The sequence below is a fragment of the Nilaparvata lugens genome, chromosome 2, assembly GCF_014356525.2.
Source record: "Nilaparvata lugens isolate BPH chromosome 2, ASM1435652v1, whole genome shotgun sequence".
NCBI lineage: Eukaryota > Metazoa > Arthropoda > Insecta > Hemiptera > Delphacidae > Nilaparvata > Nilaparvata lugens.
The window spans coordinates 14,027,098-14,047,170 of record NC_052505.1 but is presented as its reverse complement, the minus strand read 5'-3'; the positions used below and the strand labels follow the sequence as shown (position 1 = coordinate 14,047,170).

The 20,073-nt window shown below is 34.0% G+C and overlaps 1 protein-coding gene across 4 annotated transcripts in view; it reads right to left on the bottom strand.

Moving 5' to 3' along the window:
• LOC111056590 (C-Maf-inducing protein) overlaps positions 1-20,073 on the bottom strand; it is an 89,716-nt gene that overhangs the window by 10,720 nt on the left and 58,923 nt on the right. The window contains exons 4-10 of one of the 4 annotated variants that reach the window (XM_039420608.1): positions 14,367-14,417; positions 14,081-14,152; positions 13,011-13,100; positions 10,795-10,989; positions 7,792-7,895; positions 6,115-6,318; positions 4,237-4,486 (exon numbers count right to left, since the gene is read on the bottom strand). In XM_039420608.1, the coding sequence (XP_039276542.1) occupies positions 4,237-4,486; positions 6,115-6,318; positions 7,792-7,895; positions 10,795-10,989; positions 13,011-13,100; positions 14,081-14,152; positions 14,367-14,417 (966 nt within the window). Of the gene's footprint in view, positions 1-1,349; positions 1,600-4,236; positions 4,487-6,114; positions 6,319-7,791; positions 7,896-9,054; positions 9,159-10,794; positions 10,990-13,010; positions 13,101-14,080; positions 14,153-14,366; positions 14,418-20,073 lie in introns of all 4 variants that reach the window. The other 3 variants (XM_039420607.1, XM_022343972.2, XM_039420606.1) reach the window with 3 other exon arrangements.

Sequence of the window (20,073 nt, the reverse complement as noted above, 5' to 3'; positions counted from 1 at the left end):
GGCTCGGTGCCCCGATATTCTGTGTAATGCATGCAATGAATAATCCACTTGTCAGCTGATTGATTATGAATGATTCTATGGTCTGATTAACCCTATCTTCAGAGTAGATGATATAATGTAGTGATATCGGAGTATGTAGGAAATTACTTTCCCTTTCATATTATCATTAAAATGCGAAATTTCAAAAAACCTTGTGTATACATCGACGCGCAGTTGAAAAAGGAATATTCCTGCCAAATCTCATAGAATTCAATCAACGCGTTTGGTCGTAAATGCGTTACATACATACATATACATATATCGTGGGCACATAGTGCACATGTGGGAAAGACCGATGTGCAGCTAAATGAATCCATGAGAAAAATCAGTGGCACAATAAGACCAACAGAGACCAACTGGCTACCTGTGCTTTGTAATGTCCTGCCACCAGACCTCCGCAGATTGAATAAGACAAGACAACTTGTCAACAGGGTTGTCTCAAGGAATGAGTTGCCAATAGCTAAGGAGCTAAATAATGCACCAACAAGACGGCTACAATCTAGGAGGTATCTGAGATTAGATGATCAGAATGGTCAGGATATTGAAACAATTTGGAAGGCAAGGTGGTCCTCCTCATCAGTAAAAAATAAACACCTAATTGAGGATCCAAATGTACAGGTGCCAGGGACACTGCTTGGCCGCCGGCAGTGGTGCTGTTTGAACAGGTTCCGGACATCTACTGGAAGATGCGCCCAGTCTCTTGCCTTATGGGGCTTTACACCTGACCCATACTGTGAATGTGGCGAGATACAGACAATGAAGCACTTGGTTTCGAACTGCCCTCTGTTCCCATGTGAGGGAGGATTGCAGGAGGTGCATGCGGCAAGTGATATGGGGCTTAAATGGATCGAAGGAGTATTACAGAGAATTGACATTTGAGGCAGACCCATAGAGACCATTCCAAAATCTGCAGTAATACTGCATATAGCATACTGTCCTTCAATGTAATTTTTGTTTTGTTTTTTTAAATTATGACAAGTCACTTCTGACGCTTCCACATGCTGGCCCAAAAAGCATAAGCTGAAAGCATAGATGAAAGAAAATCCGAGTTGAAAAATAGACCTCGTCACTTCGTTCGGTCAATTATAGTTGTTTTGTTCTCTAACAATTGGTGTATACATAATTTGGTTTCCTCTGTATGTTGAAGATTTGGAGATGATTGATGAAATCAATCAAAAGTAATCGTCGAACAAACATATTCACGGATGGGACTTGAGCCTCTATACATCAGTAAGAGCTCAAAACGTTCGTTCAATTAATTCTAACAACATGATCGAGATTAAATGATCGCAAATTGTAATATCACTGACCATCTGGCCCCACAGTTGTCCCTCGTCGACACAGGCGATGCTCTGCGGACAGAGGAGGTCGAACCAACCCGGCTTGGAGTGGCGCACGCCCAACACACACTGGTGCGAGCTGCAACGAGCGTCGCGACCCACTCGACTCACCACGCCCGTCACTCGACGCACGAACGCCGCACTCGCCAGCGCCGTGTCCGGGAACGGGATTGGCTGCAGCAGCTGGGCCAATCCAGGCAGCCAATCGTCGTACTCACAACTGTCAACAAATCAACACAAAATCAATGCATTTTGTCCATATTCATATGTGTATACAGTTTCCCCCCAAAAAAACGCAAAATTTGAATTCCACACCATTGTTGGTATGAGTGGTGTTAGCACTGTTTGTCATCACTTCTATCTGAGGAAAGTTGTCATAGACGCACAGAATACATGTATTCTGTAATGGAGGCATGGAGCTTTAAACTAGTAGTTCTGTGAACAGTAGACCTCGCGCTCAGTAAGTTACATTGACCTGTTGTTATTTTTTCTCAAAAATTAATAAATAGTTTTTTAATTTAAAATGTCTAGAAAAATGTCCTAAATAAACATAGAGCTATCTGTCCTATCGTACGGTGACGTGTCGTCCCGGAATGTGAGTGTGAGCGCTGTTATGTCTGGCTGCAACTGTCTACAACGTTGATGGAAAGATACAATTTTCAAGATGTTCGATGTTTTTGAACGGGTAGTATTATAGTCAACTGTCTACTAACGTTGATGGAAAGTTACATTTTCAAAATGTTCGATGTTTTTGAACGGGTAGTATGTATTATAGTCAATTGTCTACTAACGTTGATGGAAAGATACATTTTCAAGATGTTCGATGTTTTTGAACGGGTAGTATTATAGTCCACTAGACAGCTGATTTATGATGAATAATTCTATAGTCTGATTTTTACTCTAATATTGGCGTATGAAGGAGGCTCCTTTTTCCTTTTATATTATCCTTGAAATGCAAAATTTCCAAAAACTTTGTATATACGTCGACGCGCTATTTAAAAAGGAACATACCTGTCAAATTTCATGAAAATCTATTACCGCGTTTCGCCATAAATGCACAACATATAAACATTTAAACATAAAGAGAAATGCCAAACCGTCGACTTGAATCTTAGACCTCACTTCGCTCGGTCAACAAAGGAGCAACGCATTGTCATTTTAAAAATACATTATAAGTAACGGGGAACTACAAGACGACGATACAGTAGTTACCTACAATGACTAACGGGGAATGTTATATCAATTCGATCAGTTTGTTAAAATATAATTGCTTATTTTTATCAAGAATTAACAGTTAATATTATATACCAGTTTTTCGTATCTTATCAATTTTTTATTGTAGCAAAACGTGAATTAGAAGGTGAATACGCCTAAACCACAGTTCCAAGCTATTACAACATTTTCAGACAAATGATTTGATAGATTTTCATGAGATTTGTAGGATAATTTTAATTACGCGACAACATAATATGTGTAAGTTAATTTTGAAATGTTGTACTCCATTTATTATACTGAAATGTATCTAAATGATCCGGCAAAAACGCCGGACGGCAGCTTCGCCGTCTGTCGTGTGTTCTGAATGCTAATTGCCGCCGGGTCCGGCGAAAACGCCGGACGGCGATGTCGCCGGATCGTGTGTCCCTGCACTAAGGAAAGTATTGCTTTCCAAAAAAAATTAAGGTACCCCAATTTCAAGTTTTCTATACGTTTCAAGGTGCCCTGAGTCCAAAAACATGATTTTTGGGTATTGGTCTGTGTGTGTGTATGTGTGTGTGTGTGTATGTGTGTGTGTGTGTATGTGTGTGTGTGTGTGTATGTGTGTATGTCTGTGAACACGATAACTCCATTCCTAATTAACCGATTGACTTGAAATTTTAAACTTAAGGTCCTTATACCATGAGGACCCGACAATAAGAAATTCAATAAAATTCAATCCAAGATGGCGGAAAAATGGCGGATAATTACTAAAAACCATGTTTTTCACGTTTTTCTCGAAAATGGCTCTAACGATTTTCTTCAAATTTATACCATGGATAGCTATTTATAAGCCCTATCAACTGACATGAGTCTCATTTCTAGGAAAATTTCAGGAGCTCCGTAATATTATTGAGAAAAATGGCGGATAATCACTAAAAAACCATGTTTTTCACGGTTTTCTCGAAAACGGCTCGAACGATTTTCTTAAAATTCATACCATGGATATAAGCCCTATCAACTGACATGAGTCTCATTTCTGGGAAAATTTCAGGAGCTCCGTAATATTATTGAGAAAAATGGCGGATAATCACTAAAAAACCATGTTTTTCACGGTTTTCTCGGAAACGACTCTAACGATTTTCTTCAAATTTATACCATGGATAGCTATTTATTAGCCCTATCAACTGACATGAGCCTCATTTCTGGGAAAATTTCAGGAGCTCCGTAATATTATTGAGAAAAATGGCGGATAATCACTAAAAAAACATGTGTTTCACGATTTTTTCAAAAATTACTTGACCGATTTTTTCAAATTCATGCCCTGTATAGTTATTTATCGGCTTTATTAACTGGAATGAGTCTCCTTTCTGAGAAACTAATGAGGGGTCCACCCCATCCTTGAAAATGGACTTTGTAGCCTCTTTCTCGTGCATGAGGTAGGTAGGTAGAGCAGTTCATAAAAACAACACATCGAGATATTTCATCTGTATGTTGAAGATTTGGAGAAGATTGATGAAATCAATCAATAGTAATCGTCGAACAAACATACCCACGGATGGGACTTGAGGCTCTATTCATCAATAACAGCTCACAACGTTCGTTCAATTAATTTTAACAACGTGATCGAGTTCAAATGATTGCAAATTGTAATAACACTGACCATCTGACCCCACAGTTGTCCCTCGTCGACACAGGCGATGCTCTGCGGACAGAGGAGGTCGAACCAACCCGGCTTGGAGTGGCGCACGCCCAACACACACTGGTGCGAGCTGCAACGAGCGTCGCGACCCACTCGACTCACCACGCCCGACACTCGACGCACGAACGCCGCACTCGCCAGCGCCGTGTCCGGGAACGGGATTGGCTGAAGCAGCTGGGCCAAACCGGGCAGCCAATCGTCGTACTCACAACTGTCAACAAATCAACACAAAATCAATGCATTTTGTCCATATGTATAAAGTTTCCCCCCCAAAAAACGCAAAATTTGAATTCCACACCATTGTTGGTATGAGTGGTGTTAGCACTGTTTGTCATCACTTCTATCTGAGGAAAGTTGTCATGGACGCACAGAATACATGTATTCTGTAATGGAGGCATGGAGCTTTAAACTAGTAGTTCTGTGAACAGTAGACCTCGCGCTCAGTAAGTTACATTGACCTGTTGTTATTTTTTCTCAAAAATTAATAAATAGTTTATTAATTTAAAATGTCTAGAAAAAATCCTGTATTTATTTATTTATTCAAAAAGCGTTTGTATTTATTCAATCATTCAAAATTACACAACTTACAGAAAAGTACCACAGGCTTATAAGCCCAAAACGGTTCCAATTCTAATTTATACAACAGTCCAAAAATGTAGCTAGGTTATGTGTCACTCAACATTCAAAAAATCCTAAATAAACATAGAGCTCTCTGTCCTATCGTACCGTGACGTGTCGTCCCGCCGGAATGTGTGTGTGAGCGCTGTTATCAGGTCTGGCTGCAACTGTCTACAACGTTGATGGAAAGATACATTTTCAAGATGTTCGATGTTTTTGAACGGGTAGTATTATAATCAACTGTCTACTAACGTTGATGGAAAGATACATTTTCAAGATGTTCGATGTTTTTGAACGGGTAGTATTATAGTCAACTGTCTACTAACGTTGATGGAAAGTTACATTTTCAAAATGTTCGATGTTTTTGAACGGGTGGTATTATAGTCCACTAGACAGCTGATTTATGATGAATAATTCTATAGTCTGATTTTTACTCTAATATTGGCGTATGAAGGAGGCTCATTTTTCCTTTTATATTATCCTTGAAATGCAAAATATTCAAAAACCTTGTATATACGTCGACGTGCAATTTAAAAAGGAACATACCTGTCAAATTTCATGAAAATCTATTACCGCGTTTCGCCGTAAATGCGCAACATAAAAACATATAAACATTTAAACATTAAGAGAAATGCCAAACCGTCGACTTGAATCTTAAACCTCACTTCGCTCGGTCAATTATAGTCAACTGTCTACTAACGTAAAAATCAGACTATAGAATTATTCATCCTAATAAATCAGCTGTCGAGTGGATTATAAATCGCATGCCATGACGCATGCAATTCAATATCTCAATGTAACTTGGTAAAAAATCAGCAGCTGTGTAGACTAATAATTGCATGCCTCATGAATGCAATTTTTATGCACTATATTAAATGAACTATTGATTGCATGCGTTATCGCACGTAGTATTGTAAAACAACATAGTATTGTCTCTCGAACTTGCTCTGCTTTGCACTCGGGCTGTCCTGTTGCCAGTATGTCTTGAAGGAGATTAGCTTTTGATGTTAGCATTTTTGATACACCAACCCCAACAGCCATTATCCGCTTTCACACCGATATCTCGCCGACACGACAGACAGACAGGATTTACTCTGATGGACAGTATAAGAGGAGGCTGTGGTTTATAACTGCGCGAGGTCTACTGTTCACAGAACTACTAGTAACGTGGACCTCACTAAATATGCTACTACATGGAGTTTATTTATGTCGAGTACTCACACATTGTGAAAGACATTGAGGTAGCAGTTGACAATGGAGCTAAGTTCAGTTTCATCAGTTTTGGTGTCGGGTGAGCCAGAGAGCAGATTGCGTCGCTGCAGCATGGAAGGCACTTCGTACTCCGCGAACAGGGCGGCCAGGCACACCGAGATCAGGTTGGGTAGAACGCGCGGGTGTGGGCAACCGGATGTGGGGCCGTGCACACTGCAAATACAACGCTAATTAGTTGCATGGTTATCTAAAGTGTTCAGCATTGAGCGAACTTTTCAAAATAAACATGTCTGTAAAAAGTGAGAGTTTATATTCGGTACTTGGCTACCGCAAGATAATCACTATTTAGAAAGAAAGAAAAAAGAAAAATCCAAGTACCCTTTTTTTAATTGTTTATTTTTTATTTCTATTCAAGAGTAGCCCTATAAAGCCGGATTTAGACGCTCAAGCCATTTGCGCAGTTGAATTGCTGCGTGTGAACGGTGGCTTGAGGCTTGCGCAATCCAACAAATCTGGCTTGAGAAAATTCTGTTCTGACAGAAAATCGGCTTGCGTTTGGAGTATTGGAATGAGCGTTTAAATACTGCTTAAGCCATTTGTGCAAACTACCAGGACAAACTACGTTTTCGCGCAAGCACAAGAGAATTCTACCCCAACTCGACCTCTAGTTTGACTGTCTCTTGATTTTTATTTATTATTACCTATTCAAGTTTTCATGGTAAATATATATTATTGTTTAGTTCTCAAGAATCTCATAATTAATAGTGTCTATAATATTAGTATCTCATAATAATTAATAAATATGGCAAATGAAAAAGAGTTCTTAAGTGATTAAGTTTATAAATCTAAAGCAATGATCTATACAATAATCAAAACAATGGAGACGTCGTGACAAATGAAGACATCTGTAAATAGAAATACAAATCTCAGTAGACCTACCCTTTTTGAATTTTTTTAATAATTCAAAAAGGGTACGGTTGGTTACTGAGATTTGTATTTCTATTTATATTATTACAAGTAGGTAGCCCTAAACAGAAAAGAAGACATCTGTTTTTGTCAGAGTGGAAATAGAAGTAATTAATAAAAAACTTTCAAGTGTTTAATCTTTCACTTATAATTGAAAAATATGGAACAAATTTCATACCTCATTATTCTTGTCCCAATTCACTCAAGTGATTGTAACTTATTATTAAGGAGAGCAAACGTCTTTGTCATTAGTGGAACTAGATTAATCAGCATCATACGCTGTTTCAATTAACCCAAATTAACTAGTCTACTCACTTTAGTTCAATGTTGAGCCCATTCTTAGTTCTCTTTTATCAAACTTTTTGCCACTTGAAACCTTTGACGATAATTATTGACAAAGTTGAGTTACGAGCATAGAGATGTATACGAGCTAGAGAGGAAAAACAAGCCTCAGTATAGTAGATTACTAATCTGGGATATGAAGCACTTCTCCGATATATCTACGTATAGGCTTTACCCAGATACGTATTTCTAAGATAATGTACTTCTGAGGATATGTACTTTCCCGATATATCTACGTATAGCCTATACCCAAATAAATGTTTGAAAAACTGTAATTTATACAACTGAACCGTTCTCTGTAAATCAAATTTAAAATTGTTGCATTTAAATTTAGTGAGACCTATTTAATAATATTATAAATATTTTGAATTTTCTTACCTTGCAACAAATCTTCGTATGACATCCACGCCATCGTTATGAGAGTGTAAAGCATAAATGTAGTCTTGAACTAATCTTCTCGTATGAGGAAATTTGCTAAAATCCTGAAAACAGAACAAAAACTGATTATTATCAGGGTGCTACCAATAATACTCCTTTAAATTGTAATAACTCGTTAAAAATGATTGATATTGGAAAATAAGAATTAGGACAGTGAGAATTTCAAGTGGATCAAATTCAGAGATCAGCAAGGAGTGAAAATACACCAAAATAGCATATTTAAGCTGCGTTTACACCAAAGTTATCAACAAAATGTTTATTTTTCCATCCTTATAAATTCTATTAGATTAAACATAACTTAGCATACACATGTGTGCATATGTGTTTGTCAAGTTTTGTTCAATCTATTAATCTAATTTCGTTTACACCAAAGTTATCAACAAAATAATAATAATAATTAAAATTAAAATTAAAATTAAAATTATAATTAAAATTTTATTAAGTGAAGGAAACATAACCTTTTTGAGTTTTTTTTTTAATAATTCAAAAAGGGTTGGTTACTGAGATTTGTATTTCTATTTATATTATTACAAGTAGCCCTAAACAGAAAAGAAGACATCTGTTATTGTCAGAGTAAAAATAGAAGTAATTAATAAAAAAGTTTGAAGTCTTTAATCTTTTTACTTATAATTGAAAAATATGGAACAAATTTCATATTGCAGTTCTCATTATTCTTGTCCCAATTCACTCAAGTGATTGTAACTTATTATTAAGGAGAGCAAACGTCTTTGTCATTAGTGGAACTAGATTAATCAGCATCATACGCTGTTTCAATTAACCCAAATTAACTAGTCTACTCACTTTAGTTCAATGTTGAGCCCATTCTTAGTTCTCTTTTATCAAACTTTTTGCCACTTGAAACCTTTGACAATTATTATTGACAAAGCTGAGTTACGAGCATAGAGATGTATAAGAGCTATAGAGAAAAAACAAGCCTCAGTATAGTAGATTACTAATCTGGGATATGAAGCACTTCTCCGATATAATCTACGTATAGGCTTTACCCAGATACGTATTTCTAAGATAATGTACTTCTGAGGATATGTACTTTTCCGATATATCTACGTATAGCCTATACCCAAATAAATGTTTGAAAAACTGTAATAATTTATACAACTGAACCGTTCTCTGTACATCAAATTTAAAATTGTTGCATTTTAATTTAGTGAGACCTATTTAATAATTATAAATATCTTGAGTTACCTTGCAACAAATCTTCGTATGACATCGACGCCATCGTTATGAGAGTGTAAAGCATAAATGTAGTCTTGAACTAATCTTCTCGTATGAGGAAATTTGCTAAAATCCTGAAAACAGAACAAAAACTGATTATTATTAGGGTGCTACCAATAATACTCCTATTATTGTAATAACTCGTTAAAAAGTATTGATATTGAAAAAAAGAATTAGGACAGTGAGAATTTCAAGTGGATCAAATTCAGAGATCAGCAAGGAGTGAGAATACACCAAAATATTTAAGCTGCGTTTACACCAAAGTTATCAACAAAATGTTCATTTTTCCGTCCTTATTAGATTGAACGGAACTTGACAAACACATATGCACATCATGTGTACGGTATGCTAAGTTATGTTCAATCTATTAGAATCTATAAGGACGAAAAAACATTTTGTTGATAACTTTGGTGTAAACTCAGCAGTCTATCAGTTTATTTGGATTACCGTACCGTATTTTAGAAATAGATTTACAATGAGCCAATCAATTCATTGACATTTTCAGTTCAAAATCTGAAGTAATACAAATTGTGAACAGAAATCATTATTATTATTATTATTAATCTTTCAAAAAATTCAAACTATTATTTTCTTGAAAAATGAGGTTTTCAAATGAGGTTGAATAACTTATTTAGTGAAATATTTTATCTTTTGATTCTTTATTGATTGATACAATAAGTAAATTATCAAAATGATAGGGAAAGAAAAAATAAGGTAACCTTGTGCTATTCCTCTCCCAAATTTAGATAAGGTTACACATAGTCCGAATTGAAAATTGAAATTCAATTTAGAAGTATTTTTTTAATTTAAAAATTATTTTTGTGTGCATGGATTGTAAATTGAGTGTGTAATTAAAGAATTTTGAAGTGACACATAACCTCTTGCTAGCTGCATTTGGACTGTTGTATAAATTTTGTTTTATTCATTCTTATAAAAGAGCCTTATCATTTTGTTACATCATTATTACTGTACATTTCTATGTTTCGATGATAAGAAACCGATTTTTCTGTTATTGTACTGATTTTTGGATGAATAAAATCTTTTTCATTTCATTTCAATTGGAATTGGAACCGTTTTAGGCGTACGTTAGCCTGTGGTACTTTTCTGTAAGTTGTATAATTCAGAATGATTGAATAAATAAATAAATAAATAGATAGGTCAAGTCTTAGAGTTGTTCACTTCACAAAATTTTCAGTATTTAATTATTTTCACAAAGTATATTTTTAAATTTAGATGCTTCAAAACTAAACATTAATTAGTGCAGATATAATTTACTTATCATCATATCATCCTTTCTAATTTATCAATACATTTTTATACCATTTTCGAATGATAAAATCCAAAATTTCAATTTATAAACGAATTATAATAAAATATAAAGATGAGTTTGATGGAGAAAGGGCACTAATAACTCCAGGCCCTTTTTCCGTCAAAGTGCTTAATGGATTCGCCGCCATTTTCTCAACGTGTCTACAAATTGTCATACCTCTATGTTTTTTCTGAACGATGCGACATCGATATTAAGAATGCAGTGTCAAACGTTTGAACGTGAATAGGTTCATCTTATTAACAGCGTTTTTATCAAAACATGGTTTTTGCACATGGGCTCTTCTTCCATCAAACTCCTCTCTCCTTCTATAATAATATAAAATATAAAATACTTTGATGTAAATAATTTTTATGTAAATAATGACGAATTTATTGACTCACGACATTGTGCTTGAGTATGCGATGTATGACGGGTGTGAAAGCGGCATGAATGAGCGGGGAGCGGGGGTGGTTGGTGCAGTGGGCACTCATCACGTGACACATCTGCGGGGTGGGAGGGGTGTTCTCCAGTAGGGGAAGCATGGCTGACAACACCTCTTCACTCATACCCTTCTCCGTACACCAGCTGTCTGAGTTCTACAACAATCACATAAATAAATTTTGTTGAAAAAAGTAAAACACATATAGGGCCATATGCGCAGTCTACGTTAAACACTAAACCACGTTTACTTAGTAGATATGGTTGCATTTATCATAATGTGTTTCATACGGGGTTTCAACGAACGGCTGACATTTCAAACGCTCAAGTTTACCATCAGTCTTTTGCTCAAGCAAAAGATGAATAGTTTGGTTCAAGCAAAAGACGGATGTAAAATTTCGTCCACACGCATCCGTCTTGAGCTCAGTTCTTGATATATATGGTTTATTGAGCCTGAATTGTATACGGTTGACATGATTATATCTCCGGTAGATGAGTAATAATTATATCGTATTTTCCGCTGATTCAACCACTGGATATTGCTATATTTAACATAATAATGACAAAAATATTACTGTTGATCGCTAAATGGCTTTGCTTACATGTCATATCTCGAGACACAGATATTGTAAATGGATTGAAATTTTTTAGATAGTATTCTTATCAGCAATATAGTACATCTTAATATATCATGATAGTAAATTTCAACATAAAATTCTGAGAGAATCATGAGAATCAAGAAAGAAGAAAGGGTTAAATGGCGTTATACAATCGATGAAAAAACTTGCTTATTTTCAAGTACTCGCGAGGCATTTTATTAATTTGAGGGTTCTGAATCCGAATCTGAAATCACAATTTCTCTATCTCCATTTTTACGCGATTGAGGTTTTGATGGATAGGCAAAAGACGGACAGTTTGATGAAATAAGATTCCCGGCCGATACATTTTAAGTTTGACGACTTAAGCTTGAAGATCCATCCGTTTTACAGTCCAGACGCAACGACTTACATTCTCCGAATTTTGCTTGAGCAAGACTGAAGCTAAACTTGAGCGTCTGGACTGAGCTTAACAACGTTAGTAGACAGAAACTGACTAACTCTGTCTAACAATGTGTGATCACATTGGATGCATATAAGTGCACGCTTGGTCATGTATGAGAAACATGCGCAGCTGAGAAACATAATCTTGAAAGAGCAATAGGAACACTCACACTCAGGTACCTAGAATATATTTAATGTATTTCAGGTACATTGCTCACACTGAACGCGTGCACTTGCTGATTGCACTTGGTTGAAACGTGTTTCAATGGCTCTTTCCAGATTTTGTTTTACGGCTCTTGCATGATCTGACGTGCACTTGCACATCTCACAATGTGGTTACACCCTAATATTAATTGTTAATTCATGTTAATAAAGATCAAATCTATCTCGAATAGGTTTATTTTATTCACCATTTTTTATAAAATGAGCGCTGCTATCCAGAGATTGTCAGTTTGGTGTAAGGGTAAGCATTCCTGACTAGCAATTGGGAGGTACCGGGTTCGATTCCGGGCTGGCAACTAATTTTTGGATAGTAGTTCTCATCGAATTTCCATCTAGCTGTTAACCCTGTTGTCAATGTCTGCAATAGCAGTCTTCGGGGTGATTTACAGCATTTATTTAGGATTTTTGTTAAATTATAATTATTTATTTTATTCGTTAAAATAATATTTTTCCTCGTGATTCAGTAATAAGCTATTGTAATTGAAATGAAATATTCTTATTTCCTGATTATTATATTTTTTTAGTTCATTATATTCATGCACAGCTTACGAAAACGATTTGGCATTTTGGTAACGGAGCTGTGCTAGGAAAAGATAGAACTATCTGCTTAGTCCGATGCACAGTCAAGGATAGCAAACCAATGTTTATCAGATGCTGTCTTTATAACGTGGATCTCCATTATAGTTTACAAAAGGGGCACGCCAATTAGAGACACCAGGTTTTGGTCACCACTTCTGAGTCACCACAGGGTCACCATTTTTGGTTTTGGGTCACCACTTGTGTCACCAGCCCGGACACCGCTGCTGCACCATCTTGTTTTGGACAAGGATACCACTCGTGTTCTAGCCTGATGTCCTAGGTTTATGAAGTATAAAAAATATTCTTCAATACTTGTAATTCTTAGTAGGTCTACTTACCTCTTCTAAAACAGAAGAGACAATTTCAATAGGCACATGTGACACACACTCGTCCTGAATAGGAGTTGACTTCACGAAATCTACTAAATTCTGAAACACAAAAAACATAATTTCAAACACAAAGATACAAATGAAGGATTAAAAATAATGTGTAACACGATATAAATTCTGTATTAAAATCCGGCTACATTACTAAATAATAACAACGAAGAAACGACCCAAAAAGAAAACTATTTCTCAAGTTGTGTAAAATAAGATTGTTACCAAAAATACCGTAGAGAATATATTTTACTAATTATTTTTTCAACCATAAGAAACTGTACCATTCAGGCTACAATAACAATCATTTATGAACTAATATGTTGGCAAAAATGGCTCTTTAAAATTAAGATCTTCTTAGAAGTTGACTTCATTTAATTTTATGTGACCTTATCAAACAATCATGTACCGTACAAAATTTAATATTGGCAGAGCCAATCCATATCATTCAGTGGTATTCAAAGCCTGTTTTTTGAATATGTGGAGAATCAATTTTTTTATTTTATAAGCTTCAGTTAGTTAGGGAGGCTTGAAAATGCATTTTCGTTAAAATTTTCCTATAAATAGACTTCAAATTCAAATTCTTTATTTGCCATAATACAATATAATTTTTTCAAAACAAAAACACCACTAAAATACTTAATTTAAACATAAACATGAAATAAATAATTATAATAAAAAAATAATTCTTCTCAGAATTAGCTTATAGGCATTGCCAGCAAAACCAGAGGTTTATGTGCTGCAACGAATATCAATCTTATAAATCTTGACTTACAAAATTAATAAACCATTTAATCGATATATCAATATTGAAAAAAGAATTTATAATAAACATAAGGAGTGCTTCATTACAGAGATGGCAATAGGAAAAACACCTAAATTAAAACTAAAAATCTATTTGGAGGTGACAAAAGATAAGGAGATAATGTTGAGAAATACATCCATATAATACAGTAAAAACTGTGATGTGTGAATTATATTATAAAGCAGATGAATTGAATAATTTAGTATAATACGTATTCGCAGCTCACCTTAATTTCCTTAACTATAACATCAGACCTAGCGGAACGTTTTAAAATATTACGGTATTTGAAGATATTTTTCTGCAACAGACAAGAACAAAGACATATATCAAGTACAAATAAGTATATATAAGTACATAATTATCAAGTATCACAACTGAATAAGCTTAAACTATAAATTTCAATCTTCTAATACCTCATTTATTATCCTCCTCACTAAATTGTTTGTGGCAAGAAATATTCATAAATAATTTGTGATGAATATTGAGAAATAAAATTAATGGTGGGCACTCACCTTCCACATAATAGAGTGGTACCACTGATCCCGTGTGTAAGCGTTATTTGCCTGCAAAATAAAAACGAAAATTAATCAATAATATTGAATTGAATTAAATCCTAGAATAGATATAGAATAAAAAATATATTAACATATTGTAATTACTTTAATCATTTATTCAATAAGTACATTATCAAAATGATAGGGAGAGGAAAAATAAAACTATTTAAACTTGATAAAACTATTTATTTATATTTTTTGGTAGGATTGATAATTATTATAAAAGTTAGATTCCCTGTAAGATTAAACTGTGAGCATTGAAGTTATTCATAGAGAACGTTGACAGATTCAATTGAATCTCGCACTACAGTTCTTATGTGAATAATAACTTCATGCGTCAGTTTTGTGCGCAATGAATGATCAAATTATTCAAGTTTTGGATTTCCAAAAAGAATTGGAACAGCTACTCAAGGATTTTATCCCTCGCATTTTACTTCGAAAATGAACGCAATAACCTCGAATTATTCATTTTTATTGACATTGAATATAGTACGTCAATGTCTGTCTGAATCTGCGAAAGAATCATTTGTAATCATTCATCTCCAAAGACTTTTGCGCAAGCAAATTTATTCCTTTCATGAATCCAGCCCACACAAGGAGTCTGAACTAGAGAATATTATACATAGAGTGGGCCTCGCTTCAGACTGTTTGAAATATGAATGGAATAGAATACAAAAGATAAATATTGAATAAAATTGAAAAAGCTTTCATTCAAATATTTATAATCTTATAATAAAATCTTAATTTGTGACGTCAGAAGTGCGTTTGAGATTTATTAAACTTATTTGTATAGCAATTTTCACTTAAATTAATAATACTTTGAAAGATACTTTGCTCGTTTTGAAATTTGTGATGTGATTATTTTTATTTATTATCATTTGTTTTATTTATTCATTGATACAATACAATTCTCAACTATGAATGATTAGGAAAGGAACAACAGGCTTGAAGCTCAAAACTGTTCCTTTCCCAAATTTGGATATAAATTGTCTAAAAATAGGTTATTATAATTTGACAAAGCAGATAGCTCTATCCTTTTCTACCTCGGCACCGTTGCAATATCGTTCATGGGCTACAAACATTTTTCATAATGTCACAAATATTTCTCACCTTTGTGTTTGAGTCAGACCAAGACAAGATTAATTCAAAATCTACAGAAGTCATGGTCAAATCAAGATCAAGTCAAGATCAAGACAATATCAAGACAAGATCAAGTCAAGAACAAGTCAAGATCAAGCCAAGACCAAGACAAGATCAAGACAAGATCAAGTCAAGATCAAGCCAAGAAAAAGACAAGATCAAGTCGAAGTCAAGTGCAGATGTATAGTGACATTGACAAAGAGCCGCCCATTTGAAATTCCCGCCACATTTATAAAAGTTATGGCGGCAGCAAAAAATGATGAGCTCGAATTTTGGCCAACAACGCTGTGGGTAGTTCTATATACAGTAGTGAGATTGACTTAAAACTGTCAGCATCTCTTATATAGATAACTATAACTAGATAACAAATGCTTTCCAGTCAACCAATTCTGACACATGACGTCACTATAATAATTAATAGTGATATTAAATATTCAAACTATCAACATTCCTTATAAATAACACCAATAATCGCTGACAGTTTGAAGTGACTGCTGCTGTTGGGGGTCCATTTGCGCCTACTTTGTATGCTTATCACATTCGCTAGCCCCCCATTTCCCAGAGTGACAGCTACATTATTTCTCCACACTTGCGCGCGCAATTTCTTTTGTTTTTATGCAACATAAATGCGCGCGAAACGTTTGACTAACTTAGTACTGTATATAAGAGATTGTATAGGACGGTATGTGTATAAGAGGTAGTTCATAAAAAAATATAAGAGGTTGTATACGAAACTAGCTTTTGTTAAAAAACGTTTCACTTAATGTTGAGTAATCCAATTTTGTTAATACTAATTTTGAAATGTATGAATTCAGGGCTACTTTCTTGTATTTCCAAAATAGAATTATAGTACCCTTTGAAATTAATAAAATAATAGAAAAAGAATACAAATTATAACTACTAGATACGGTGATCGATGATCGAACACACCATCGTCAGGTTATAAAAATAAATTTCAAATAAATGTTTACTAATAGTTTTGTTATTTGAAGGTGATATTTAAAATAACAAAACTATTATTAATTTGTCTGCAAATTATTATTTTAATTAAATTATTAATTTGTCACAGTTATTATTAACGTTTACATAGTATTCCATAGTATATTATATAGTACATAGTAGTTACATAGTATACATTTCGTTTACATAGTATTCCGATACAGGAATTTCTCGATGATATCGATTGCATGATAGCTTCTCTAAAAGGAAAGGATATTATTTTCACCGGAGATATAAATTGCAATTTACTGCTTGATGATAGAGTAGCTGATTCTTATCTTAACCAGATGGCTAGCCACGGATTAGACTGCCTTATAAATGAGCCTACAAGAATAGTTGGTGATAGTCAGAGTTGTTTAGATCATTGTTTCATCCGATTCAACCAAATAAAACAATTAGTTGATTACAATGCTAAAGTACTGCACCTTGGAATTACTGACCATTCAATGGTACGTCTAGAGCTAGATATAAGAAAACGTTATCACGTTAAAGATTCCACGGAAAGAAGCAGCCTTGTGATTGATTTCGATCAACTGAAAGTAGAGTTACAAAGTTTGCAATGGGAGAGCGTCTTAGATAAGAACTCCGTCTCAGCTGCTTTCGATTCGTTCACCAAGCTATTATCAGACTCAATAGATAAGTGTAAATGCAATAGACCCCGAAAAAGTGTTTTTATCAATAATAAATTAACTCCATGGATTTCTGACTATTTATTTAAAGGAATCAATAGAAGGAAAAAACTGTACAAACTTACGATTTCAAGACCACATGATTTAAATTTGAAAGAATATTACAGAACATTCAGAAATAAATTAAAATCCGATCTGAGAAAAGCAAAAGAGCAGTACTACTTGAAAAAATTTGATAATTGCTCAGGTAATTTAAAAACTCAATGGAGAATAGTAAACAGCTTGATAGGAGATCGGGAATCAAAGCATGATGTTATAAGTTTAGAAATCAATTCAGAGACAATCACTGATAAAAAACGTATTGCAACAGAGTTTAATTCATTTTTCATTAAAATACCGCAACAGTTAAGACATTCAATTATTAATGTAGAGAATAATGCAGTATTTAATTCCCATTTCAAGTATAAAAATATTTTGCATTCCTTGTTTTTCATTCCCACTAATGAAACTGAAATTCTCAAGATAATAGCCGGTTTGAAAAACAATAAGCTCCCGGGTTTGACAATATAAGCAGTTACATTGTTAAGAGAATTTCCATTCAGATTGCTGGTGTTTTGAGTAGGCTTTTTAATTGGAGCATGATGAGTGGTGAATTCCCTGACTGCTTGAAGGTTGCTATTGTAATCCCACTTTTCAAACAGGGCAGCAGAGAGAAACCAAATTGTTACCGTCCAATATCTCTATTGTCAGTTTTCACCAAGATTTTTGAAAAGATTATAAAAATTAGATTGATAGGTTTTTTCAAAAAAATAGATTATCTTAGTAAAAATCAATTTGGTTTCAGAGAGGGCCTGAGTACCGAAGATGCTTTAGTTTCATTTTTTGAGGATATCTATGAGAGTATAAATGAGGGTAAAAAATGTTCAGCATTATATCTAGATATCACTAAAGCCTTTGATACAGTGGATCATTCAATTTTATTAAATAAGTTATATGCAGCTGGGGTACGAGGCTTACCATACAAGTGGTTTCATAGCTATCTTCGAAACAGAAAGCAGTGTGTGAGGGTAGGGGGATGCTACAGTAGTTTCAAGAATATAGATTATGGTGTGCCCCAAGGTTCAGTCTTGGGACCTATTCTATTTCTTGTTTATATAAATGATTTATGTGATGCAAAATTGAATGGAAGGTTGACTGCTTTTGCAGATGATACTGCACTCACATATTCAGATGTAGCATGCAATACAATATACACAAGAATGAGCGCTGATTTAAGAGTCTTGAATTATTGGTTCAGCAAAAATTTCATGGTTTTAAGTGAAAAAACTAAGTACATGATCTTTAACTTGAGGGGAAATTTATTTTTTGATACAGATCTGTGTTATCATAGCTATTCCTGCTCTGTTGTTAATAACTGTAACTGTCTAACAATCAACATTGTGAATACTTTTAAATACTTAGGTTTAGTTATCGACTCTTTATTGTCTTGGAAAAATCATGTGGCGAAATTGAAAAAGGAGTTTTGTAGAGGAATAAGGAGCTTTTACATGCTACGTGATTTGTGTCCTACACGTGTATTATTGAATGCTTACCATGCACTTATTAACTCTCGTATGAGCTATGGTATTGTTTTGTGGGGTGGAACCTATGTCACAACACTGAATCCCATAATTATTTTTCAAAAATCATTTATACGTATAATTACCAGATCACTCAGAACTGATCATTCTTGGCCACTGTTTTTTCAGCTTAAGATACTTCCAATCAGAAATCTCTATGTTTTCAAAGTACTAAAGCTATTCTTTCAAAGAAGCCTCAATGCAAACCTTACTCGGGATATCAGATATGACTTCAGACGGGTTTTAGTTCAAGTTCCCCAATCTAATTTAACAATTTTTCAACATTCATTTTCTTTCAATGCACCTAGAATGTTTAATTTAATTTCAAGAAAATTTAATACCTCAGTCCCATTCAATATATTTCTTAAAAGTTTGAAGTTCTATCTGTTCACATTGAATGACTGTGAATCTTTTTTGAGGATTGTACATTAGTATAAATATTAGGCAGTATAATCTTATTCTTGAGTCAGTGGTTTTTTCCCTGTCTTTCTGTTTTCATAATTTAATTCACTGTCCACTAAAAACATTTTTGAATAATTTTATTTATTTTACTATATTATTTTTTCCATTTAACTTAATTTTTTCCATGAAAATCAATGGAAATTCAGCCAATAACATTACAATTGTTATAATAGATTATGAAGACCTGTATAATACGCATTATGAAGACCGTAACACTGGTAAATTTATAATTAACTATTTTCACATAAATAAAATTTATTTCATGTGTAGAGCGTAGCGGTCCTACTACTCTAGTCTTTAAATTTATTTTATTTTTAAGAGAAGTGCACTCCAATAGGGCTTATGCCTAGGTGTGCTCATATTTATTTCGCTTTATGTTTTTGTCATCTGAAGCAAAACATATAATTTTACATTAGTATTTTTTTGTATTGTTAGATAGTACAATGTTTTTGTAATAATATTATGTTGTGCGGAATAAATTATTTTTTTGAATTGAAAATTGAATTGAAAAATATTAAGAAAATGTTTATTTTTCCGTCCTTATAGAATCTATTAGATTAAACGAAACTTGACAAACACATATGTTCATCATGTGTATGATAAGTTATGTTCAATCTAATAGACTCTGAAAAGACGGAGAAATAAACATTTTGTTAATAACTTTGGTGTAAATGCAGCTTAACGGTACCTACCTAGCAAAACGAGAAAATTTCTGTCATTGTTTAGGTAATAATCCAATTCAAAAACATTCATTAACAAGATGCAATAAATAGATCTCATTTATCTTTCATTTTCATCTTACTTCTCTCTAACTCA